We start from the raw sequence: 24,218 nt of genomic DNA on the forward strand, positions 1-24,218 counted from the left end.
TAAAATGTCTCTGTCCAATTAATGCCTTGTTTAATATTGCAGTAGGATTTTTGAATTGCGCTATAAGTTGGAGAAACTGGCACCTGAGTCAGATTACAGTGAGAGCAATATATGCAGTGAGTGTGATATTAGCAGGTTTATTACTATTTGGAATCTGCTATTGTGTCACTAAAACACTTAATGAAAGCAACAAGATTCGCTGCAATCTTCAACAAAGCCCATTCGACTTGAGTCAGCCTACCTAAACCACACAGGAGTGTCGAACAATAAAATAAGCTGAGATCTGCGTCTGATGTTTGCTGATGCCACTGAATAAACAGACACTGGAAGGTAAAGTTGGTGGAGTATATTTTCCAGTTATATTGTAATTCAGTACAGAATAGTCAGGTGCTGGTGCAAACCTAGTCAAAAGCGCACCGAGCTGTTCTCACAATTTCCTGTGGTTAGAGTAATTATTCACCATTCTCTGTACTAACTTGTTTGGGTGGGGGAGAGGGGGGGCGGAGGTGGCGGTGCTGTAGGAGTGGAAAATCACATTATAGGTAAAATGAAAGTGATGTATCCACTTAAATGAAATTGACTCCATAGGAAAAAAATTTTCCTAGACCTTTTTTAAAGACCCAAAATGCATTTTAACCCCATTGTCAGTCTTTGCCAACACTAAAGAAGGAGACTTGGGATGTACTACTATATTAAAGGCACTACTTAAATGCAAGATGAAGTTGTTGAGGAGGCAGGAAATAAATGCAAGCCAAAGATTATATGAGAAGAAGTTTAAAGTGGAGACATGAAATGGAACCTGTGGGCAACTGATGGAGCAGTCACACCTAATTCCCTGTTTCATGGCTGACAAAGTGGATATTATGATCTATCTCATGATAGATGTGAGGTGGGTTACCCTGTTTGGGTGTCCATGATATCCTTTCCATAGGATATAAGCATAACAAATGCATGGTAAAGGTCGAACTGACCAGATTTCAGGTCAAATTACAAAAAAAACACAATTGTCCGGGTGAAATTGAACCAATGCATGCAGGAAAGACTGCTCAATCATCCTACAGTGCAACCTCATCTGCTTGGCATCACTCAATTGCCACTCTTTTTTCCAGCAGAAAGCACAAGGGGGGTTCCCATGAGGAAATCCATTGTGTCACTGTTGTGCATATGGCAAAAGAATGATAATGTCACAACAATTGACACAAGAACTCCTGACTACCTAAGTAAGGATGGTTGCCTAGTGGTAATGTTACTGGCCTAGTAATCCAGAGGCCTGGACTAATGCTCCAGAGATATGAGTTTAAATCCCTCAATGGCAGTTCAGGAAATTTAAATGCAACTAATTAATAAATATGGAATAAAATGCTAATCTCATTAATAATGATCATGAAACTACTAGATTGTTGTTAAAACCTATCTGGTACTATAATCCTTCAGAGTAGATAATCTGCCATCCTTATCTGGTTTGGCTTACATGTCACTCCAGATTCACAGCAATGTGGTTAACTGCCCTCTAAAACTCAGTTGTAATAAACCACGACAGAAGCATTGAAAGTCAACCTATGCCATGTAGACTGCAGCAGTTAATGAAGGTGGCTCACCACTGCCTTCTCAAGGACAATTAGGGATGGGCAATAAATGCTGCCTGTGATGCTCACATCCCAAGAATAAATAAAAACAAAAGAACAGGGATAAATTTTTAAAAAATTAAAACAAAGCCAATTGAAAGAAGTTGAGAAGCACATTCAATATGCTGCTATAAATCAATAGAATTTTTTTCAATCCACTTCCATTAACAGTACTGTCCCTGGCTGCCATTTATGTGGATGGGTGGATGAACCAACACAGTAACCTGGATGCTAGGTAGTGTACAAATTAGCACAGTAACTGGGTCCCCTTTAAATGTGCTAATGGATGAAACGGCCATGTACTAGTTTAAATGTTGGAAAGATTGTGTGCATGAGAAAATGGCAGACGAGAATCAACCCACAAAGTAGTAGGCATAAAGCCCCGAATCCCTGCATTAACTGATATGTTTAACTATTACATTTGCATTTAACAAGCTGCACAGAGATATGTGACTGATTACCGTGCAGATTCCTCAAAAAACGTTGCTTTACCTTAGCTACACTAAAAGCCTCTTTAATATTCTCAATCCCTGTGACACAATGGTAATCAAAATCCATGGCAGTGACAAACTGATCTAGTGTAAAATTATGGCATAGGAATCTCACACATCCAATTCTTCTTACAGTCAAAGCTGCATATAAACCAGTGGTCTAGCAACATTTGCATCTATTATGCCCTGCCACTAAGTGTCTTGTCCATGCGCTTTAACCCATTGCTTTTTATACTGAAGGGTAGTCGGTTATGTCATAAGAAATAGGCTGAGCTGCGCTGGGGTTGTTGAGGGTTTCACAGGATGTAATCAGTTTGTCTGGTGATTGCTGACGAGTAACTTCATCTATGTATGACATGGTGACATTATTCTGCCCTATTTTACAGCTGCTGTTGCACTTTACAGGTACGGGACACAAGGATAATATTTTAATCAAAGTTTGAAAATCAAAGTTGGATAGACATTAAATTTGAAGCTGCAGCAGTAAATAACAATAACATGTGACAGTTATAGTGAATGATTACTTTGCCAGAAATGATCTGAATTAATTGTCTTTCGTACTGTTTGAAGTTAATTTACATGATGACATGAATTTGGGTTACACATGATTTATTCTTCCACTGAGTTTTGGTATCACCGTTTTTCAAACTAGGATAGCAGTATTTTAGTTTTACCTAAACCAGCGCTGTCTAATATATTTTCACACATATAATTACGTGATAATTTTTACTGATGCTTAATTTCCACCTGATTTTATTCCCAATTTTTAATTTCATTGTGTAGCATGCCTCAGCCTGCCTACATTACAAAAGTGACTACACTTCAAAAGCACTTCATAGACTCTAAAGCACTTTAAGACGTCCCGTGGTCGTGAAAAGTGCTACATAAATGCAAGTTTTGTCTTTTCACTGTATCTGTGCTGATAAATGCAGCTAAATCTGTGAAATACTGAACTAAACTTTCCAAATAAGCATTGTACACGTCAGAAATTTGGTGATTTATATAAGGCTGCGTTTGCTGACAGCATTCCGTGCTTTGTATCCCTCATACATATTATCACTATAATGCACTTTTACTAAAATACCATAATATTCTCAGTTATTAGTGGGTACAGCTCATTTTTTCCCATTCTATACTATTATAGATGTTACTATTATTTGGTGAGCAGCTCTGCTCACGCGGCACACATCGGGTACATTTTGAGATTGGTGGTGTTCTTATGCAGCACACAATCAGGTAATTTGTGACCATCTCTGTTCCCTTACGACTGTTTCACACGTTGTACAAAATTCCTCTGTTTGCTCTTATAACACCTGTAAGAGCATCTTTAAAATTATACCCCAATAAAGATGAAAATGTGACATGATATTTTGTAACAGACACATTAACGTGAACACATAAAATGTTTTATCCTGTTTTTGAACAAAGTAATTAAATAGATTAACCGCTCCAATGAAAATAGCGGAGCAGTTTCAAATACATTTCCATTCATTACTAATAATGCACAATGGGATCTTAACCCTCGTACATGACATTGTAATTACTTTTTCAAGATGGACAGCGGATTGTTCTGGATTTACAGCAGCCTAATACTCTTTCTGTCGCAAGAGGAGACATGATCGTGTTAAATTGTTCGTATTCAATACCTGATCTACAAAGGTTCGAAGCACGGTGGGTTTTTTATAACCATGATCGACGTTCTCCCAAGATCATCGCAAATTTATCGACCAATGTACCCCAAGTGACTCATTCTCGATATTCTGCAATGCACAACTCCAGTCAGAAAGCATTCATCTTACGGATTGCTGATGTTCAAGTCAGTGACTCTGGAACTTATTGCTGTAGGATGTTCCGGACCGTACCTCCACCAAATGTTGAAAAAGTGGGAAACGGAACACTGCTGAATGTAACCGGTAATTATTTTATAACTTTATGAATTAGATTCTTTGGCAATATTGTTTGGAAAATTCATGCAAACTTTAGCAGCAATGAATTTTGTACAATTGTGTGTGTCGGTCATACAATTGTGAGACACCTTGGGTTTGATCGTCTATGGTGAGTTAGCTGATCTTTGCCAGTATATGATGGGAGGAGGTTGACTTCAGTTCCCCAGAGCTTGCGCACCCTTAATCGTTATCACGTTTTTCAGATGGAAGTGCATATATATGAAATTGGTGGAGGACAGAATCGGGGTCTCAATGCGAGAGCAGCCTCGTGACACCCACTTCCCAGCATCGCAGATGAAGAACTTTCACAGGTGGAATGCTTGGGGGGGCTGGGGAACCTCTGGCACGGTATCCCAGCAAAGAGTCAGTGTTTTCAAGAAAGGAGAAAGGAAGAAAATGAGTGGAAAAAGGAAGCAAGAAAGAAATTAAGAAAATAAACATCACTGCAGCAGTCACATCAAGGATACAAGCTAGGAAAATTACTGTCTATTACTGTCACATTAATGGACTAGTTTGTCACTCAACCTTTTTTTCGGGGGGAGGGGTGGGGCTGTTGTGTTCACCAATGTTTTAGATAACAATGCTGGAATACTGGCAACCAGTATCAGCATCAAATCACAATGCAGAGATTAAAATTCCCTCTACTCTACCCTAAAATGGACCGTACCTATCTCAATGGACTAACTTTAACAGAATTGATAGAATTGAAAGGGTGAGGATAGTGCTAATATATTTTTTCCCATTACGAACCAAAGTCCATAACTTTCCTCCCACGTTTAACATATTGGAGTAATTGAAGCAAATGTTGCTTGACTTCTTAAAGGCTATCCTAAGTAGGAACAGCTAGAATTTCTCAACTTGAACTAATAAAATAAGTTTGGTTATTCTACAAAGCCATATCACTCATCTTGTTCTCAACTCTTGGCTTTGGTAAAGACAGACATCAAGTACTTATTACATACCTCTGCTATGTTTTGATCATCAGTTACAAATTGACAATCCTCTCGCTGGTTTCACCTCACTTTTAACAATTCTCTTTTTATTGATATACTTCAGTCTTCCTTTTGATGGTTTTTGAAATTTTTTGCTCATCCTGTTAGCACATTATTCATATATTACTTAAAGTAATAAAATTACTTATTTATTTCCCTTTTTAGTTCGCCCTAATAACTTTCTAGAGTCAGAAAACACTGTAAACACTCAGCAGATCAGGCACAGCACAGACAAGTTAACGTTTCAAGTATAACTCTTCATCAGATTTCCTGCATCTGCAGTCTTTTGTTTTAATATTGTTCTTTGTGTACATTACTTTCACATATCAACAACTACAAAAACTAGAATTTCTCTAGAGCCTTTAACATAATAGAATGTCCCAAGGCTCTCCACAGGATCCTTATAAAGCCATCTTTGACACCAAGCCGCATAAGGAGATATTAAGGCAGATGACGAAAAACTTGGTCTAAGAGGTAGGTTTTAAGGAGATGCTTAAAGGATGTAAGAGAGGTAGAAAGATGGAGAGGTTTAGGGAGGGAATTCCAAAGCTTAGGGCCTTGACAGCTGAAGGCACAGACTCAATGGTTTAACACTTAAAATTGGGAATGCTCAAGATGTCAGAATTAGAGGAGTGCAGCTATCTCGGAGGGTTGTGGGGCTGGAGGAGATTACAGACATAGGGAAGGGTGAAGCCTTAGAGGGATTTGAAAGCAAGGATGACAAATTTAAAATCAAAGCATTGCTTAACTGGGAACCAATGTAGGTCAGCAAGCACAGGGATGATGTGTGAACATGATGGCGTGAGTAAGGACACAGGCAGTAGAGTTTTGGATGACCTTACGGAGGGTAGAATGTGGGAGCCCAATCAGGAGTGCGTTGGAATCGTCATGCCTAGAGATGACAAAGGCATGAATGAGGGTTTCAACAGCAGATGAGGTGAGGCAGGAGCAGAATCAGGTGATGTTACAGAGGTGGAAATAGGCTGTCTTAGTGATGGCATGGATATGTGGACAGCAGTTCACCTTGGGGTCAAATATGACACCAAGGTTGCAAACAGTCTGATTCTGCCTTGGACAGTTTCTGGGGAGAAGGATGGAGTCGGTAGCTAGGGAACAGAGTTGGTAGCGAGGACCAAAGACAATGGTTTTGGTATTCCCAATATTTATTTGGAGGAAATTTCAACTCATCCAATACTGGAAGTTGGCTAAGCAATCTGATTATTTAGAGACAATAGAGGAGTCATGAAAGGTGACGGTGAGGTAGAGCTGGGTGTCAGCAGTGTATATGTAAAAACTGGCGCTGGCAGAAACCTGATTAAAGGGACTTAAAAATGGCAGACAGAGGAAAATGAAAGTGGACTTGCACCCATTCAAAGTTGGGTTGAATTCCTGCAAATTCATTTCATCCACCATTAGCCAAAGAGGTCACTTTCATCCAGGAAAGATGGGTATGGATTTGAGAGGCGACAACACATTCAAGTACTTTCAATAGGAAAGGGAGGTTGGAGATGGGGTGGTAGTTTGCAAGAAGGGTGGGGTCAAGGGTTGGTTTTTTGAGAGGGGTGTTAACGGCAGATTAGGAGAGAGGGAGTGTACCTGAGGAGAGAAAACCGTTAATATTCGTTGGACGTTGGAGTTCATGGTAAAAAGGATAGCATAACCATCAATTCTGGTGATAACTTGAGGTTCTCTATTTACTTATATTTCTAAGCGATATTTACCTCATTATGGATTTTAATTTATTGGTAGCTTTTACTACTGTGAAAAATAAAGCAAGCTTAGTTTAGCCCAAATCAAACAGCAGTCAGGGAGAGCTGTTAGCAGTGTAAAGTTAAGGTTGTTCTGACAGTGTGGTCGGGATGTTGTCTGGGTTAAAGACAGGGTCACATTGCGATCCAGAATGGTTCTGTAGAGCTGCAGGCTGACAATGAGATCTAATCAAGCTGTCAGTTCGATCAGATGAAAGAGGTGGTAGCTCAGGGTCTGGGCTGACAACAAAGTCAAGGCTTACAGCTGAGTCAGGCCAGAATCCTGGTTAACAATTGTGTTGTATCAGGATTTGAATTAACAGAAGGATCTGGCCATGGTTCGGGAATGTCTTATTTTGAATTTATGGACCAGCTGAGGTTTGCTGCAGAGGCGAGTCTTTCTGTCCTCACATGAAGGCCATGGCTGCTTTGAATATACATAATTCCATGAAATGCATTTTGCAAGTTCCATTGTCAACCATCAGCTTTTTTCACATTTCAGATGGATCTGTACAAATTGTGCCGTTAAACTATTCAAATGGCACTTTACTGTCTTAAAGGTGAGCGCTTATTGACTTTACTGCTAATCCAGCAGATTTGAAAATAAAGTAGTAGAAAGGAGAATCATGACACAAATGCCACTTTCAATTTCCTTCATTAAAATTTGCAAAGTGCAAGTGGTTCATTTATACTTGGCAGACAGTGGAAAATGAAAGTGGACTTGCACCCATTCAAAGTTGGGTTGAACTCCTGAAAACTCATTTCATCCACCATTAGCCAAAGAGGTCACTTTCATCCATTTCATCCCAGCTTAACCAATCCAATGCTTTCTGCACTGAGAATAATCCTGAATAACTTCTCTTAGAAGATTCTTGGATATCGGGACCCTATACCCTGATGGTGTCTGAAGCCTGCCGACTGTGCAATCTTCCTAGAGGCGGCTTCCGGGAGCCACATCCAATGGGCAGTGGGCAGGCTCCACAGGCGGGCAGGCCAGTTGAAGCACCTGAGGCTGTGGGCGGCTGGCAGCCTCACCAGGAAAGGTGGGCGCTGCCGATGTAGGTGGGAGACTGCAAGGGCGCCTCAAGGTGGAGGCGCCTTCTGGGGGTTTCGTAAACAAAGTGACTCCTGACAATGCAGCAGCCCGCTGATGTCATCAGAGTGTTCCAAGATACACAAATGCGCGGCCTACGTCTTGCCAGGACTAAGTGGCACCTGGGTAGGAGGATGTCATCGCGCAACGCCAACGTCATCGCGTATCCGCGTCTGGTCCATCTTTGCGCAGGGGCATGCGCAATAAATCGTCATCGGGTATTCAGCCCCCCACTCGGCTGGAGGGAGCGGCTGATTGGGAGACTTTGCAGCTGAAGCTCGATCCCTGTCACTCGCTACCGCCCCACTAGCCGCTCTCCCCAGGGCTCAACACTTCCCCATCTCAGTCACTGGCTCCAGACCTCGCTGCTCCCCCCCACTCCCCTGGCCGATTGTTCCCCGTTCCTCGCCACCCAGCTGTCCAGCCACTCGTTCCTCCCTTCCCCACTCCCACTCCCCCCGCCACCCCGCTCTCTGGCCGCTCGCTCCCTGCTTTCCCGCACCCCCACCCCCCCCCGCCCCCAGCTGCTAGCACTAGGCCGCGCCTCTTCCCTCCTCTCGGCCACCCCCTCCTACGTCATCCATCACCCCTTGCGGCCCGCCTTGCTTCTTCAGGCGGGGGGGGGGGTGGGGGGTGGAAAATGATCAAATGTGGGAGTGAATGGCCGAGAGGAGGGAAGCGGTGCGGCCTATAACTAGCGGCTGGAGTGGGGGTAGTGGGGAACGAAAGGTTGGAAAGTGGGGTGGCACAAAGAGAGGAGTGGGGAACAATCAGGTAGGGGAGTGAGGGGAGCAGCGAGGTCTGGAGTAAGCGGCTGAGGGGGGGAAGTGGGAGGAGGGAGGAAGGGGAGAAAGCGAGTTGCCGAGGGGGGAGAGTGGCCAGTGGGGCAGGAGCTAGTAGCTGCGCTCGGGTGAAATCAGTCCTGGTCAGTCATATAAAGCGTGGATAACAAATTGGCAGCACATTTTATACTCTGCCTGACTTTCTTCTCCATCGATCGGGGTGCCAATCTCCCAAAAGTATCAGAATGTGGAAATTCAATCATTAAATTCTTTTTGTATTTAATATGATTACTGGAATATTAAATGGATCTGAGGATTATAGTTAGTATCCTATACTATATACTAGTATATTACTGGGCTTCCATCCAACTTAATGTAAGGTTAGTTTGCTAGAATGATCTAGCCATAAGCATTTCCTGGGATAAATTGAGCAGCGCCATCTTTAATCCTGGCAGCTGCCTGAACGTCTCAGACACTGACACTCCAGTGGAAGAGGCTGCTTTTGCACATGTGCAAGTACTGTGCCACCTAGTGGTTGTGTTGTCAGCAAACGCAGTCTTTCGTAAATTATTAAAAGTGCGGCCACAGCTGCCAGGCCATCATTGTGCAGTAGGAACCCTTTAAAGGAGACATCGATGGCCCCCTGGCCTGCTGCTGGTTGTCTCCATGAATCTGCCTGGCTTTAACCTCAACGAGGGACCGTCCGTTGTCAGGAAGATCCCAGCAGCGTTACCAATTTGCCCCCAAGTAAGCACAATTGAACTATTGAACTATTTGCCTACCTGGTGCTTCTGGGCAGGTAGTCAGTACCAGTTTGTCCCCACCTCCGACAAGATCACTCGGAGGCAGGAATGAGACAGGTGCTGCCCCAATGCGAGATTCCCCAATTTTGCTCCTGGCCCAAGCTAGCATGCACACATGATACACACATGCAAATAGGGACAGAAAAGAGCAGAAGAAAAATAGAATGGAGAGGTTTGAGGCAATATCAGAAGAGTTTCTTGTTTACTGTGCTTCGAGCTCACTGTAGTCCTTATGTGAGTAGGCTTGCTTTTCATTGGGGCCCAGTATTCTTCTTAAACCTTGTTCACTGTAGGAGACTTTTCTCTCTTGGGGTTCATGTGTCTTCAATGGTGAGAGCGAGATAAGAGCAGACAGGAAAGAGGTGTTCTCAATCCAGGAGAAAACAGCTTTCTGATTTCAAATTACTTGTTCGAAGTTCAAATTAAAAAAACTCCAACAGTCAGTTAGTCATGTGATCCAAACTGGTCCGACCACGTCTGTTTGTGTATTCGGCCATCTTAGCAGTTAACCTGGAATGCTAGCCTTTCTGCCTTCAATGTCTGGTAATCAAAAGTCCATTGTGGATTAAATTGGAGCAGGGAATAGCCCCTCGTCCTTTGAAGTGCTGTCTATTGATATGCTCATGTATCTCTCCAGCCAAAGTTTCCAATTGTTTTTTAAAGCAAGTTCTTTCTTCACTAACAACAGTCCAAAATCAATACTCATGTGGCAGAATTAATTTTCCTCATTCTTGGCAGGTCGGGGGCTTGCCTGACACCACCCAGGGAAATGAAATTCTATTTGGAAAAAAAGCACATTTCATTATAGGGTTTGAGACAAATATAAGATACAGAAAGAAAAACCATGCATTTCCCTCATTCATTTCCATTCATTCACCAATCTTAAAGCTTATTAAAAATGGTCTTTTCAAGATGCCGGGACTGCTTTAGTTTCCCCTTTTTTTTCTCAGGAGAGTTAGTAGTGAGCAGGTCTATCCTGAACGCTGAGTCATGCAAAGACTTTTGACTGCAGGGGATGGGTGGTTCCCTTTTCCTCTGACTGAGGGGGAGGATTCTTTGTTACTCTCCCCTTCTCTGGGACACTCCTACCTGCAGGTATTTGTGCAGAGTTGACTGCACTCTCCTGTGACACTACGACTAGGTGAGGCATCACCCTCACAGTTTCTGTGCCCTCTGGAGGTCTCCCTTTGTCTCTGCATGTTCATGTAAATGCTGTTAGCAACTCTGGTGGGGCGCTTCTAGAGTCTGCATTTACATAGGAGGATGTGGGGTCTAACTTTTCACATTTTTAGGGGTTGGCTGACCGGATAGTAGGGATTTTCAACTGGGATTCCTCCCGGACTTCCTTTAACCTTCCCACTTGGTCACTTTTTCCCCTTCTCTTTCTAAACTTTGGCCAGCCGTGTGCCTGCCTGTCCCCTTTTGTTCTCAGTGGGGGTCCCTTACAGTTCACCGGCCCTCTGCTAGAGGGTCCTCCTAACACCGGAACAAGACTTAGAGGTGCAGATATCACTGCAAGTTGGGGTTTCCCCTCAACCTGGCACATGTGGCAACTCCTGCAGTACTCCACCACAACCTTGTGGAGTTTTGGTCAGTCAAACTGCTGTCTTATGTGGGCTTTGGTCCTTCATATACTGGCATGTACAGCCACTGAAGTCTCGTGGACCCTTCTTAATATTTCTCCCTGGTACCTCTGCAGCACCACTAACTGGTGAACTACTGTCCACTCCTTGCCCTCAGATCTGTGAGGAGAATTCCATTTCCTCATCAGTACCTTATTCTTTAAATAGTAGCAGTCAGGGACTCCCTCTGCTTCACTTTCGGACTGGGCAGCCTGTGTTAACTCTCGCAATACTGGGTCGGCTCACTGAGCCTCAGCTGGGGAAAATCCATTTAATTCATTTCCTGGATCTCCTAACTTTCCAAAGAAAGTCTCGGACAGGCAGACCTCATGGTCATCTGCCTGCAGTGCCAATGCAGTCTCCTCTGGGGGAGCTGGTTTGATCATGGCCTGATCCACTACACATTCAGGGAAACTGCAGGGGACCGTCTCGTACCCGTGCCCTGTCTCTCTGACCTCCTGCAGTCTTTCTTTCACTACTGGGGGGGCTATCACCTTCACCCCCACCAGATCATTACCTAGGAGCAGGTCAACCCTGTCCACAGGCAAACTAGGGACAATCCCGACGGTCACCAGTCCCAAAACTAGGTCGCACTCCAAGTGCACCCAGTGTACAGGTACAGGCATACACTGCCCTCCAATACCATTCACCACCATTTTGTTCACTGCACTCTCTGAGGGAAAGATCAGGCCTCTTACCAATAAAAGGGATCTGGTGGCTCCTGTGTCCCTGAGAATTACTATAGGCATGGTTGCCCCCCTCGAAGGATATGGGGTTACTTTCCCTTCAAATACCAACCCTGATAACCTTCAGGAATCCTATTGACTTTTCCTGCACTGGCCATAGTAAGCTTCCTGGGTTGCACTTTTACTGCAGTTAAAGCCACAGCTTGTTCTGTGTTTTCCATCAGGGTCCCGTCTGCACTGAGCGGGTGTGCCCTGATTAACCCTACCAGTTTTCCCTTTAGTTTCCAGCAGTCAGCTTTTAAATGCCCTGCCTGATTACAATGGAAACACATAGGTTTCCGGATCTCACTCTTGATCGCAGCACTTTTCATTTTGGCTGGAGGAGGGCCCCCTGTGTCTCCTGCTTTCCTTTCTCATCCAGGACTGTCTGGGCAATATCACCTTCCCACCCTTTGTCCTTTTTGGATTTGTGGTGGTGATTAGGAAAGATTTTCCCCTGGGAAACTGACTTATAAATTAAAGCAAACTCCTTGGCCAAAACGGCTGCTTGCCGGGCTCCTTGAAACCGCTGCTCCTCTACATGGGTTTTTATTGAGAGTGGGAGAGTTTTTAAATTCCTCGAACAGGATTACTTCCCTGAGAGTCTCAGAGCTGAGCTGTATTTTTAAAGCCCTCAGCCACTGGTCAAAAGCCAGCTACTTACTTCTTTCAAATTCCAGATAATTTTGATTAGTTTGCTTTTTAAGAGTTCTAAACTTTTGGCGGTAGGCTTCAAGTACTAATTCATATGCCCAGAGGATAGCATTTTTGGTCAGTTCATAATTTGATGAACTCTCATCTGACAACAAGGAATAAACCTCATGGGCTTTTCTAGTTAGTTTGCTTTGTATTAAAAGGGACCATGTCTCAGTTGGCCATTTTAGCTGCCTTGCCAGTTTCACGAAAAATGCTTCCACATCTTCCTCACTGAATTTTGGAATTAATTGAGCGAGTTTTAGCTATCTCGTACCCAGCCCTGAATTCTGCTCCTCCATATTGGCCATGCTTTCACTGGGGGTACTCTGTCACCCCCTAGTTAACTCAAGCCGCTTCAGCTCTCTTTCTTCGCATTCTTTCCGGAATATTCTTTCTCTCTCTCCTCTCTCTCTCTCGTTCCATCTCCTGTCTTTCTTTCTCTCTTTCCTCTCTCTCTATTTCTTCACGTTCCTTCTGGAAGGCTCTCTCTTACTCCCTCTCCTGCCTCCCTCTCTCTCTTTCTCTTTCCCTGTCTTCTAATTCAAGTTTCCTTTGTTCCAATTGTTTCTTTGCTAGCAGTACCCTGTCTGGGTCTGCTTTGAATCTTCCTTCTGCTTCTTCAGATTCAATAGAAAAATGGTTGGCCACTAGCCTTAGGAGTTCAGACTTCCTAGCCTTGCCACGTACAGTGATCCCACACTGCTCAGCCATTTTCTTCAACTCCTCCATAGACAGTGCTTTTAACTTATCCCAAGTTACTTCACCCTCTCTTGGAGTGCCTCTAGCTTCAGTTGCAGACATGTTAGTATTCAATCACACACAACCACAAGAAAACCTGTATTGAAATTTTACTCTTTTTGATTGGGAACAATTTGGCTTCCCACTTCCAATTGCACTCGTTTGTCTGTGGGTAAAATTCCGGACGCTAGCACCCAAATTTCTGTTACAACCAGGTGAGAAAGGTGTCTAGGGGTCTTTTACTGTCTTTACCTGGTCTTATTTTAACAGGGTTTTAATTTTGACCGCATTTGTTGACGACGCGAATGGTAGGTGGCGCTGTTTTGGCACATGCGCAAATATAGCATATGCCATGAAAACGTCACAGATTGCGACTGTAGCAGCTGCCAGGGCTAAAGATGGCGCTGCTCATAGAATCACACAGAGGAAACCTAACGAACACGTGGCAGTATACAATGGCCGCAGTGAGAGAGCAGCGCGGGGGCCGGGCCGGGCTGGGGAGAGCAGCGCGGGGGCCGGGGAGAGCAGCGCGGGGGCCGGGGAGAGCAGCGTTGAGGGTGTCGGGGGGGGGGGAGAAAGAGAAGGAGGGGGGGAGAAAGAGAGGGAGGGGTGGGGGGGGAAGAGAGGGAGGGGGGAAGAGAGGGAGGGGGGCAAGAGAGGGAGGGGGAGGGGGGGAAGAGAGGGAGGTGGAGGGAGAGGGGGGTGAGGGAGAAGGGGGGTGAGGGGAGAGGGGGGGTGAGGGGAGAGGGGGAGTGGGGGGTGAGGGAGATGGGGGGGGAGGGGAGAGGGGGGGAGGGCGGGAGTGGGGGAGAGTGGGGGTGGGGAGCAGCGGAGCAGAAGAGGAGTGCCTTTTTCTGTGCATGCGCCAGAAACACAACAGCAAAAGACTTACAGGCCAGTCCCTGCACCCGGCGACAACAAGGTCTTCGCACACTCACTCCCCGCAGCTCTCTACGGCCTCTCGCTTCCGGCCCTCTCCATTCAGCCGTTCCCTCCAGCTGCGGATGCCCAATCCAGTTGCTTCTCCCCTACTTCTCCACAGTACTTCAGGCATTGCAACTGTCTGGTCCCTGCATTTTGCATGCTCCCTCTCCCCACCCCTCCCTGCTCTCCCCACCCCTCCCCCCTCTCCATCTTCACCTCCACCTCTTCACCCAACCCTCAAATTACCCCGCTACCTCCACCCCTCCCTTGACCCCCCCTACCTCCACCCCTCCCTCTACCCCCCTACCTCCACCCCTCCACCACAGTTGAATATCTGAAGTGCAGTTGCAAAGTCAGGTAAATAGCATGCAAAACAAAGCCTCAACAATTCTGGGGTTAATTATTGAGAAGTTTTATTAAGTTCATTAAGCATCCGAGGCACTGCTGTGCATGGATACATGAGTGTTGTGTTTCCAGCATTCCCGTTAGACAGACAGGCCGAGTCTCTGCTATGCACAGCTAAAGAGATTGTTCCTGGAGAGCCTTGTGGTGAATGAACGCTTGGCTCTCTATTCCACTACTGTATTGTCCATGTGAAGAAGGCAAAGTCACAAGAGTCTGAGCTCAGTCTATTCTTGGTGAATGTCCCCCAAGCGCATCCCAATGTGCATTCCCAATTCATCCATAAACGCAATGTTCCTTTCCACATTGTGACGAGCTCCGCAGCATGATCCAGTTGCCTTCGTTGCTTGAATGCTGACCTTAAGTCTCAAGGATTGTTTTCTCGACGGCATGTTTTACATGAAAAGACTGTTTCGCAGTCCAGAGGAGGTTGCGCTGAGGTGGTCGCCCAGCCATTGGTCTATCCAGGAAATCACAACAAAGGCAGTCCGTAGACACGGGGGCGGTATGCGCGTGGCTTTGTGGGCACAGGATCTCACTGACGAGATGTATTGATACTGCAAATCTAATCTTGGTTCAATGCACATCAAGGAACAAGCGTATGGGTGCTCACTTTTTTAAATAGACTCCCCGTTGCCTGTAAGCACAACAGAAAAGCGCATTTAAATAGCATTGTTAACATAGTGAAACATAACAAGGCACATCACAGGATGTGCCTGCAGACCATGCTACCTGTTGAAACATCTCAAGTTTACTGCTGAAGTCATCATAACTCTCGAACTCCTGTGCTGTGAAGGTGGCAAGAAACTGCTCTGTGAAATCTACTGACGTTGCCATGATCGAAGTTTGAAGTTCAGGAAGGCTATTAAGGGACCACACGGGAAACATGAGATGAGATAAGAAATACAGAATGCACTCCATTAAAACGTTACAAAAACGAAAGTGACCGTTTAGATGGTAGGTTGCAGCACATGTACTGCCTGCACACAGCAACTCACAACAGGGACTGGAGCACATGCGGTGCCCCAGACAATGGAAATGCTTTCAGAGCAGCTTACAACAGGGACTGGAGAACATGCGGTGCCCCAGACAATGGAACTGTTTTCAGAGCAGCTTACAACAGGGACTGGAGAACATGCAGTGCCCCAGACAATGAAAATGTTTTCAGAGCAGCTTACAACAGGGACTGGAGCACATGCGGTGCCCCAGACAATGGAAATGCTTTCAGAGCAGCTTACAACAGGGACTGGAGAACATGCGGTGCCCCAGACAATGGAACTGTTTTCAGAGCAGCTTACAACAGGGACTGGAGAACATGCGGTGCCCCAGACAATGAAAATGTTTTCAGAGCAGCTTACAACAGGGACTGGAGCACATGCGGTGCCCCAGACAATGGAAATGCTTTCAGAGCAGCTTACAACAGGGACTGGAGAACATGCGGTGCCCCAGACAATGGAACTGTTTTCAGAGCAGCTTACAACAGGGACTGGAGAACATGCGGTGCCCCAGACAATGAAAATGTTTTCAGAGCAGCTTACAACAGGGACTGGAGAACATGCGGTGCCCCAGACAATGGAAATGTTTTTAGAGCAGCTTACAACAGGGACTGGAGCACATGCGGTGCCCCAGACAATGGAAATGCTTTCAGAGCAGCTTACAACAGGGACTGGAGAACATGCGGTGCCCCAGACAATGGAAATGTTTTCAAAGCAACTTACAAAGGCAGAGCAACTTACCTTGGAACAATCTCCTGTGTCTAATAAAAATGAAGCAAGTCTCCAAAACGACTAAATAATTCAGATAAAATGCGAGAAAATGCCCGACGAAACCTCTCCTCCTTCCACTTTCAAAAAGTCGCGCCGAAGCTTTGACGCATGCGTGAATATCTGAAGATTGACGCATGCGCAGAGGCCAACCTGGCTCGTTGCCCGAGGAAGACGACGTAACGCGATGACGTCATCTGCGCATGCGCAAAGCGTCCGTGGCAAGCCGGACTGCAGCGCATGTGCAGAGATCAGGAGACCGTGTGCGCATGTGCGCACCACGGCGCATCCTGATGACGTCGGCGCTGACGAAGCGTTGTCATGAATCACTATGTTTAATTTTTAACACACTGTGTTTTGAGCTCTCCCTTTGGTGAATCCTTGTTCGCCACTTTCCAATTATAAGGCAAAGAAATGAGCATAAACAGACTTTCTTAGGTTTAAAGAAGAAGAATGAAATTTATTAAGCCTTAAACTTAAACTCTATTGCAGTTATCACCTACGGATATACGATGCGCACACGCTAGCATGCACACGCGAGACACACATGCAAATACGGACAGAAAAGAGCAGAAGATAGAATGGAGAGGTTTGAGGCAATATCAGAAGAATTTCTTGTTTACTCTGCTTCGAGCTCACTGTAGTCCTTTTGTAAGTAGGCTTGCTTTTCGTTGGGGCCCAGTATTCTTCTTAAACCTTGTTCACTGTAGGACACTTTTCTCTCTTTGGGTTCACGTGTCTTCAATGGTTTTCGAAGCTGGTGAGAGCGAGACGAGAACAGACAGAAGAGTGGTCTTTTCAGTCCAAGAGCAAAGAGCTTTCTGAGTTCAAATTACTTGTTGGAAGTTCAAATTCAAAAAACTCCAACAGTCTGTTAGTCATGTGACCCAAACTGGTCCAACCACGTCTGTTTGTGTATTCGGCCATCTTAGCAGTTAACTTGGAATGCTAGCCTTTCCACCTTCCACATCTGGTAATCAAAAGTCCATTGTGGATTAAATTGGAGCAGGGGATAGCCCCCTCGTCCTTTGAAGTACTGTCTGTTGATATGCTAATGTCTCTCTCCAGGCAAAATCTCCAATTGTTTTTTAAAGCAACTTCTTTCTTCACTGACAACAGTCAAAAATCAATGTTCATGTGGTGAAATTAATTTTCCTCATTCTTGGCAGGTGGGGGGCTTGCCTGTCACTTGTTTTAGCAGGTTTGAAATCTGGGTGGTTCAATTGCACACTGATCTCACATCAGTCTGATTCCATTACTAATCCATCTCTCTGCCCTTCATTTCATAACCAGCTCGTCCTTCTCTTTGGCTACTTGCATCTTATGAAGAAACTGCTTCTTCACCTTCAGTTATTGTCACATGTTCAGCGTACAGGTTCTATCCAAATATCATCACAATGATGTTCCAAGCAACCTGCCTCACCAGCCAGCTCATCAGTGAAAGCAACACATCCAACCCCGATGGAACTTACAACCACACAGCTATCGTTAACGTCTCCACTGAAAACTGCACCAACTTAGCTGAATTCACTTGTATAGTTCGACATCCAGCATCACAGTCCAAGATAAACCACACTATCCTCATTGTGGTACGCCAAAGAGGTGAAGGTAGGATATAACATTGTCAGCTTATTCAGTGTATCAATCTGCAAAAGTACTATTTGCTTTTAATATATAGTGGAAGAAGTGCTACAGGCAAGATAGATACAGACAAGAAAGGCCAATCAATCCATCCATGGCTAAACTCTATAGTCCCTGAAACCGAGCACAGGTTCTTTTTAGTTTTTTTTTAGTTTTAGAGATACAGCACTGAAACAGGCCCTTAGGCCCACCGAGTCTGTGCCGACCATCAACCACCCATTTATACTAATCCTACATTCCTACCACATCCCCACCTGTCCCTATATTTCCCTACCACCTACCTATACTAGGGGCAATTTATAATGGCCAATTTACCTACCAACCTGCAAGTCTTTTGGCTTGTGGGAGGAAACCGGAGCACCCGGAGAAAACCCACGCAGACACAGGGAGAACTTGCAAACTCCACACAGGCAGTACCCAGAATTGAACCCGGGTCGATGGAGCTGTGAGGCTGCAGTGCTAACCACTGCGCCACTGTGCTATATTTTGTTATATTTGCTATAATGTGTTATATTTTTAAATGATTGCAGGGTCCAGCCAGCGCTAACTGTTTTGTTGATTGGCTAGGCACTGTTGCAGGGGGAAAATATCGTGAGTGGCTAACACCAGTTAAAGCTAACCTGCAACTCTTAAAGTGGAAGTGCATTGTGGCTAGAACAGGAGATTGCAGTCCTTTGTGAGCTGAATATGACCTGGGAAACTTTGAAGAATAGCACATGGGCAAGAATGGGCTCCAAGATTTTTTGAACACTGCATTGGAGGCCTTGGTGGTGGAGAGATGTCCGGTATCTGCAGGGGAGAGGAGGCCCTCCAAATACCTACTCAGAAGACAGTGGGAGCAGATATTCGTGGAGGTCAATACCAGGAGTCAAGCCCTGAAGACCTGGATGCAGTGCCGTAAGAAGTTCAATGACCTCACACGATTGGTAAAGGTCAGTGAATGGATTTTCAAATGCCATAACTTACCAACAGCACTACTATCTTCAGATGCTGCTCAATTCACTGCACCCCATCACCTACCACCAATATATTTCATTCAAGACTCCTACGTGACATTCGTATGCTGCACCACACCCTCACATACATAGCACTGCTGTGAGCCATACGTCCACAGCTCACAGGTTGCACACACTGGCAGCTATTCAACCATGACAGCCACATCAACCAAACAGATTGCATGACACCCACTGACATATTTCCCTCTCTCTTGCAAGACAAGGTGGCACACAACCAGATGTAACTGGAGCGGGACAAGTGCACCTGCATGACCTAATCCTCATGGAGGAGATGGTGCTGGCCATTATTGGGACCCCAATTGCTGAGTTGTGGTCAGTGGAGGGGATGAAACCATAGAAGATGACAGTATCCTCATACCCAATCCTCCTCCTCATGTCCCACCTACCCCTCATCCCACATTCTCTTCTCATTTACAAGCTGCAGATGGTGTAAGCATGCACCATTTACTTCCCCCTTCTCTCTGCACACAACCTTATCCTTGTTCCTTTCACCTTTCAGATACCCAAAAATTGTAACCTGGCCAGGTAGTGAAGGAACAGCAATAAGACAGTGATGATAAAGACACTGCACCATCACACGATCTCACTTATAGCCACCAGCTTAGATGCTGACACTGCACATTATTTAGAGGATACCACAGAAGTGGGATCTGTACATGGTGAGACACCAGGAATGAGTGGCCTGCAACCAGAGCAGAGGCAAGGAAAGCACAGATGCCGCCTCGCCGGAGGGTGAAGTGAAGTGGGGTTACACATGAGCTCTGCTGTAGAGGACTCAGATGAGCACGTCAATGGGGAACCCTACAGAGTATGTACAACAAATGCTGTGGATGCATTGAGAAGCCTGCCAGACAACCTGCAGTCAATGTTGAGGAGCATGGAGGAGTTCAGCACCAACTTGGCACAGGGCTTTGCACAGAGCTTGGAACCCATCCTTTCAAGCATCCTTTCACTCCAGCACACACTTAAGGACTCAACCGTGATGCAGCATCTGCTGGCCGGTGTCTTTGCTTCCATTGCAGTACAAGCAACTTCCATCAAAAGTCTGATTGCTGTAGTCGGGCTGAAGTCATGCAAGGTCAGCTTGCTGCCATGCAAGCTCACACTGTTGTCATCGTGGCTGTGCATGACCATGTTCAAAGTGGCTTGCAGGGTGTTGCAGCAATCTGCCCTCCAACAAATGACTAGAATTTCTGAGGCACCACCCTAGGGGAGTGGCAGTGGCTCTATGGAACCCAAACTCCTGTCCTTTCTCAGGAAGACAGCACCCGTCCTCCCATCCCTGCCAGTTCACCATTGCCCTTGCTGTTGTCTGTCAGCCAGCCAGTCAAGACTGCTGCTGCCCATGCCGAGATGGTGCAGTCCACAGCTGGGGCTTCTGGGCCCAGAGCTGCTTGAGGTCGTCCTTCAAGGCTATCTGCAGTTTCAACCACTGAAAGTCAGCAGCCCTTCACCAGCCACGCTGCAGCCTCTGGGGTAGCACTGCATAGGAACTCTAGAACAGGCAACGGCAGATGGAATACAGGCACTAAGGGAATGCACAAGAATGATTAGTTGACATTTGTGTGGAATAATTTCATTTATAAATTAGGTTTGGAATGTTTATTTTGTGTTGGATTTTATTTTTACATTGTGGCCAAGCTGATGCTGTGATGGTCAGTGATGGGGGGAAGGTTAGGAGTTGGACTGTTGACAACTTGGGAATTGGGGGTGCAGTTACTGATATCATGCTCGGATGAGATCACAGAATCTTTACAACACAGGAGGCCATTCGGCCCATTGTGTATGCACCAGCTCTCCAAAAGAGCAGTTCATTTAGTGCCATGGCCCTGTTCTTCATGGACAGCTCACCAGAAAGGAGCTGCCCAGGTTGCCTCCTCGCTTCCTCCTCCTCCACTTCCTCAAGGTCCTGAATTGCTTGCCATATAGTAGTGGCAAGGGCAGTGCCCTCATGATGGTGAAGTTGTGCAACACTCTGCCAAGTACTGGAAGGCTCCTCCAGATCAGTCCAGGCAGCCAATAGTCTGCTCTGCCATGTTTTGTGTGGCACACACGTGCGTGGGTTGTGCACTGGAGTCATCAGCCACGTGGTCAGCAGACAGTCCTTGCTGCACAGAAGTCACTCTTTTGTTTGCCATGGTGGCTCAAATGCAGCTGGCACAGAAAATTGTCGCAGAATTAAGTTATCATGACTGCTGCTAGGATAGCAGGCATTTACCTCCATGCTTCTCTGCCTATGGTCACATAGCAGCTGGACGTTGAAGGAATGGAATCCCTTTCAGTTGTGGTATAGGCAGAATTGACAGGCGGCTGGAAAGTGATATGCATGCAGTCAATTGCACTGTGCAGCATGAGGACGCCTGCAATCCTCATGAAGCCATGTGTTTGTTCCGCCTGCTTCTCTCTGACAAGTGAGAACTAAATGTACAAAAGCAAAATACTGCCGTTGCTGGAAATCTGAAATAAAAACAGAAAATGCTGGAAATACTCAGCAGATCTGGAAGAATCTGTTGCGAGAGAAACAGTTAATGTTTCAACTCTAACCTTTCATCAGAACTGGGAAAAGTTAGAAATGTAATAGATTTTGGAGGAGGGTGGGAAGAAGAACAAAAGGGAAGGTGTAATGGGGTGGGAGGTAGGAGAGATCAAATGACACAAGGTTTCATGGTGCAAGGCCAAAGGGAGTGGTAATGGTACAAGTTAAGAAACAAAACATGTGTCTAGGGGAGGTGTGAATGGCAGGATAGCTGGTGTCCGAACACAAACTAAAGGAAATAAGAGAGAAATGAGAGAAAAAAAGCAAACCAGCAAAGAAACACGAAACAAAATGGGGGCTGGGATTATGATCTAAAATTGCTGAACTCAGTGTTGAGATTAGAAGGCTGTCAAGTGCCCAGTTGAAAGATGTGGTGCTGTTCCTCGAGCTTGCGTTGAGCTTCATTGGAACACTGTAGCAGGCCTAGGACAGAAAGGTCAGAGTGGGAGAATGGGAGCAAGGTAGAGAATTAAAATGACAGGCAACTGGAAGCTCAGGGTCATGCTTGCAGACTGAACGAAGGTGTTCCACAAAGCGGTCTCCCCAGTGGTAGAGGAAACTAGATTATAAGCAGCAAATACAGTATACTAAATTTAAAGACGTACAAGTAAATTGCTGCATCACAGGAAGGACTGTTTGTGGCCTTGGACGGTGAGAAGGGAGGAGGTTAAAAGGGCAGGTTTTGCATCTCCTGTACTTGAATGGAAAGTTGCCATAGGAAAGGGACAGGGTATTGGGGGTGACTGAGGAGTGGGCCAGGATATCGCAGAGTGAACGGTCACTATGGAATGCTGAAAGGGGAGAAGAGAGGAAGGTGTGTTTGGTAGTGGCATCATGCTGGAGGTGGCGGAAATGGCAGAGGATAATCCGTTCAATATAGTGGCTGGTGGGGTGGAAGGTGAGAATAAGGGGAACCCTATCGTGGTTCTGGAAGGGGAGGGGTGGAAGAGGTGAGATCAGAAGTGCGTTAAATAGAACAGGCATGGTCAAGGGCTGTGTAGACCATGGCGGGGGGAATGTTCGGTTGAAGAAAAATGAAGACATAGCGGAAGTGCTAGTATGGAAGGTAACATTGTCTGAACAGACACAACGGAGACGGAGAAACTGGGAGAATGGAATACAGTCCTTACAGGAAGTGGGGTGTAAGGAAGTGTAGTCATGGTAGTGTGGGAATCGGTGGGCTTTTAGTGAATATTGGTTGATTGTCTATCCCCAGAAATGAAGACAAGGAAGGGAAGAGTCGGGGATGGACCTTGTGAAGATGAGAGAAGGGTGGACGTTGGAAGCACAGTTGATGAAGGCAACATCTGGCGGCTATGCCACAGGCCATGCGCACCCATGAGCGGATGATGGATGAGTCCATCCAGGCCATGACAGCTGCCATGTCCCAGGCAAATGGCACACGGCTTCCTCCATGGAGAGGATGGTACCCGCATGGCGAGCCACATCCCACAGATGTGTGCTGGCCTGCAAACCATCGCCTCGGCCATGAGCTGGATGCAGTAGTGGCTAGGCAGGAAAGCGACCAAGGGGCCTGGACACCGTCTTTGCACCTGGTCCTTCTCAGGAGAGCAGCGAGGTTCCCATGACTCTTGAGAGGGATGAGGAGAGACAGACGCCCATATGTGGGGTCTTCCCTCAGGGCGATTCCAATGTGGACACCGGCTCCTCAGCCCCTCCACCGATGAGTCCAGCTCCAGCAAACACAATGTCTGAGGAGAGGCCTGCACTGGTCCAGAGGATGACAGCCCAAATCATCCAAAGCCAAAGGGCGTCCTGATCAGCAGCCTGCCTCTAGTAAAGCTGCTGGCGCAGAGGTTGCACAGCGAAAGAGTACCTGCAAGCGGCTAAAAGAAACAATGACACATACAGGTTATCATGGGTACAACGTATATGTTCTGTTAACTTCTCATTAAATGTGTTTGTCCAACAGGTTTCTCCTTTTTACTATGTTAATGATGCATACCAACATGTGCCGACTATGTCTCCTCCCATGACATCATTGCCCTGGAGCAATGCCAATGTATAGAAAGACATCATCACCATGCCAGTATGCATGATGAATGCATTGCATGGGTGCAGTCACATGGGCAATGGCTCAGTCATCTGCTGCCAGTGATAGTGGTGGCACTGATGTCACAGATGCAGGAGACTGCCTACTAAATGCAGCACAGTGCAGTGTGAGCTGGGGAGTATATTCTGCTCCTCAGAGATAGTGGAAGTGCTCAGCAATAAGGCGTTGCCGAGCATCCCTTGCTCTTTGCTCGCCCTGTCTGCCATGCCTCCATTATCTCCATCCTCCCATGCACGTATGCTGCTGCATCTCATCTATGTCTTCATCATACGAGCATGTCTCCTGCTCCTGTCTACTTTTCCTGCAAGGCCTCCCCCCTCTGTATTGCAAAGTTGTGCAGAGCACATCACACAGCAACGATGCCCACTACCCTTTCTGGTCAGTACTGTACGGCCCCACCTGACTTGTGTAGGCAGTGGAAGCACATCTTGAGCATGCCGATGGCCTGCCTAATGGTAGCTCATGTCGAGCACTGGTAGGCGTTTTATCTCTCCTCCTCATTGCTGGTGGTGTTTCTCACCATGTCTGCAAGGGGTCACCCTTGTCCCCAAGAAGCCACCCCTGGATCTGAGCCAGTGCAGTGAAGAGCATTGACACCTGG

The 24,218-nt window shown here is 46.1% G+C and overlaps 1 protein-coding gene across 3 annotated transcripts in view; it reads left to right on the plus strand.

Annotated features, from left to right (window-relative positions):
• The first annotated feature begins 2,381 nt into the window (after positions 1–2,381).
• The window catches only part of LOC137385028 (Ig heavy chain Mem5-like), a 36,347-nt gene continuing 14,510 nt past the window's right edge, over positions 2,382–24,218 (plus strand). The window contains exons 1-3 of one of the 3 annotated variants that reach the window (XM_068059770.1): positions 2,382–2,521; positions 3,670–4,029; positions 17,644–17,958. In XM_068059770.1, the coding sequence (XP_067915871.1) occupies positions 2,464–2,521; positions 3,670–4,029; positions 17,644–17,958 (733 nt within the window). In that variant the 5' untranslated portion in view covers positions 2,382–2,463. The remainder of the gene's footprint in view (positions 2,522–3,669; positions 4,030–17,643; positions 17,959–24,218) is intronic. The other 2 variants (XM_068059768.1, XM_068059769.1) reach the window with 2 other exon arrangements.

Source organism: Heterodontus francisci, chromosome 27, assembly GCF_036365525.1.
Source record: "Heterodontus francisci isolate sHetFra1 chromosome 27, sHetFra1.hap1, whole genome shotgun sequence".
Taxonomy (NCBI): Eukaryota; Metazoa; Chordata; class Chondrichthyes; order Heterodontiformes; family Heterodontidae; genus Heterodontus; species Heterodontus francisci.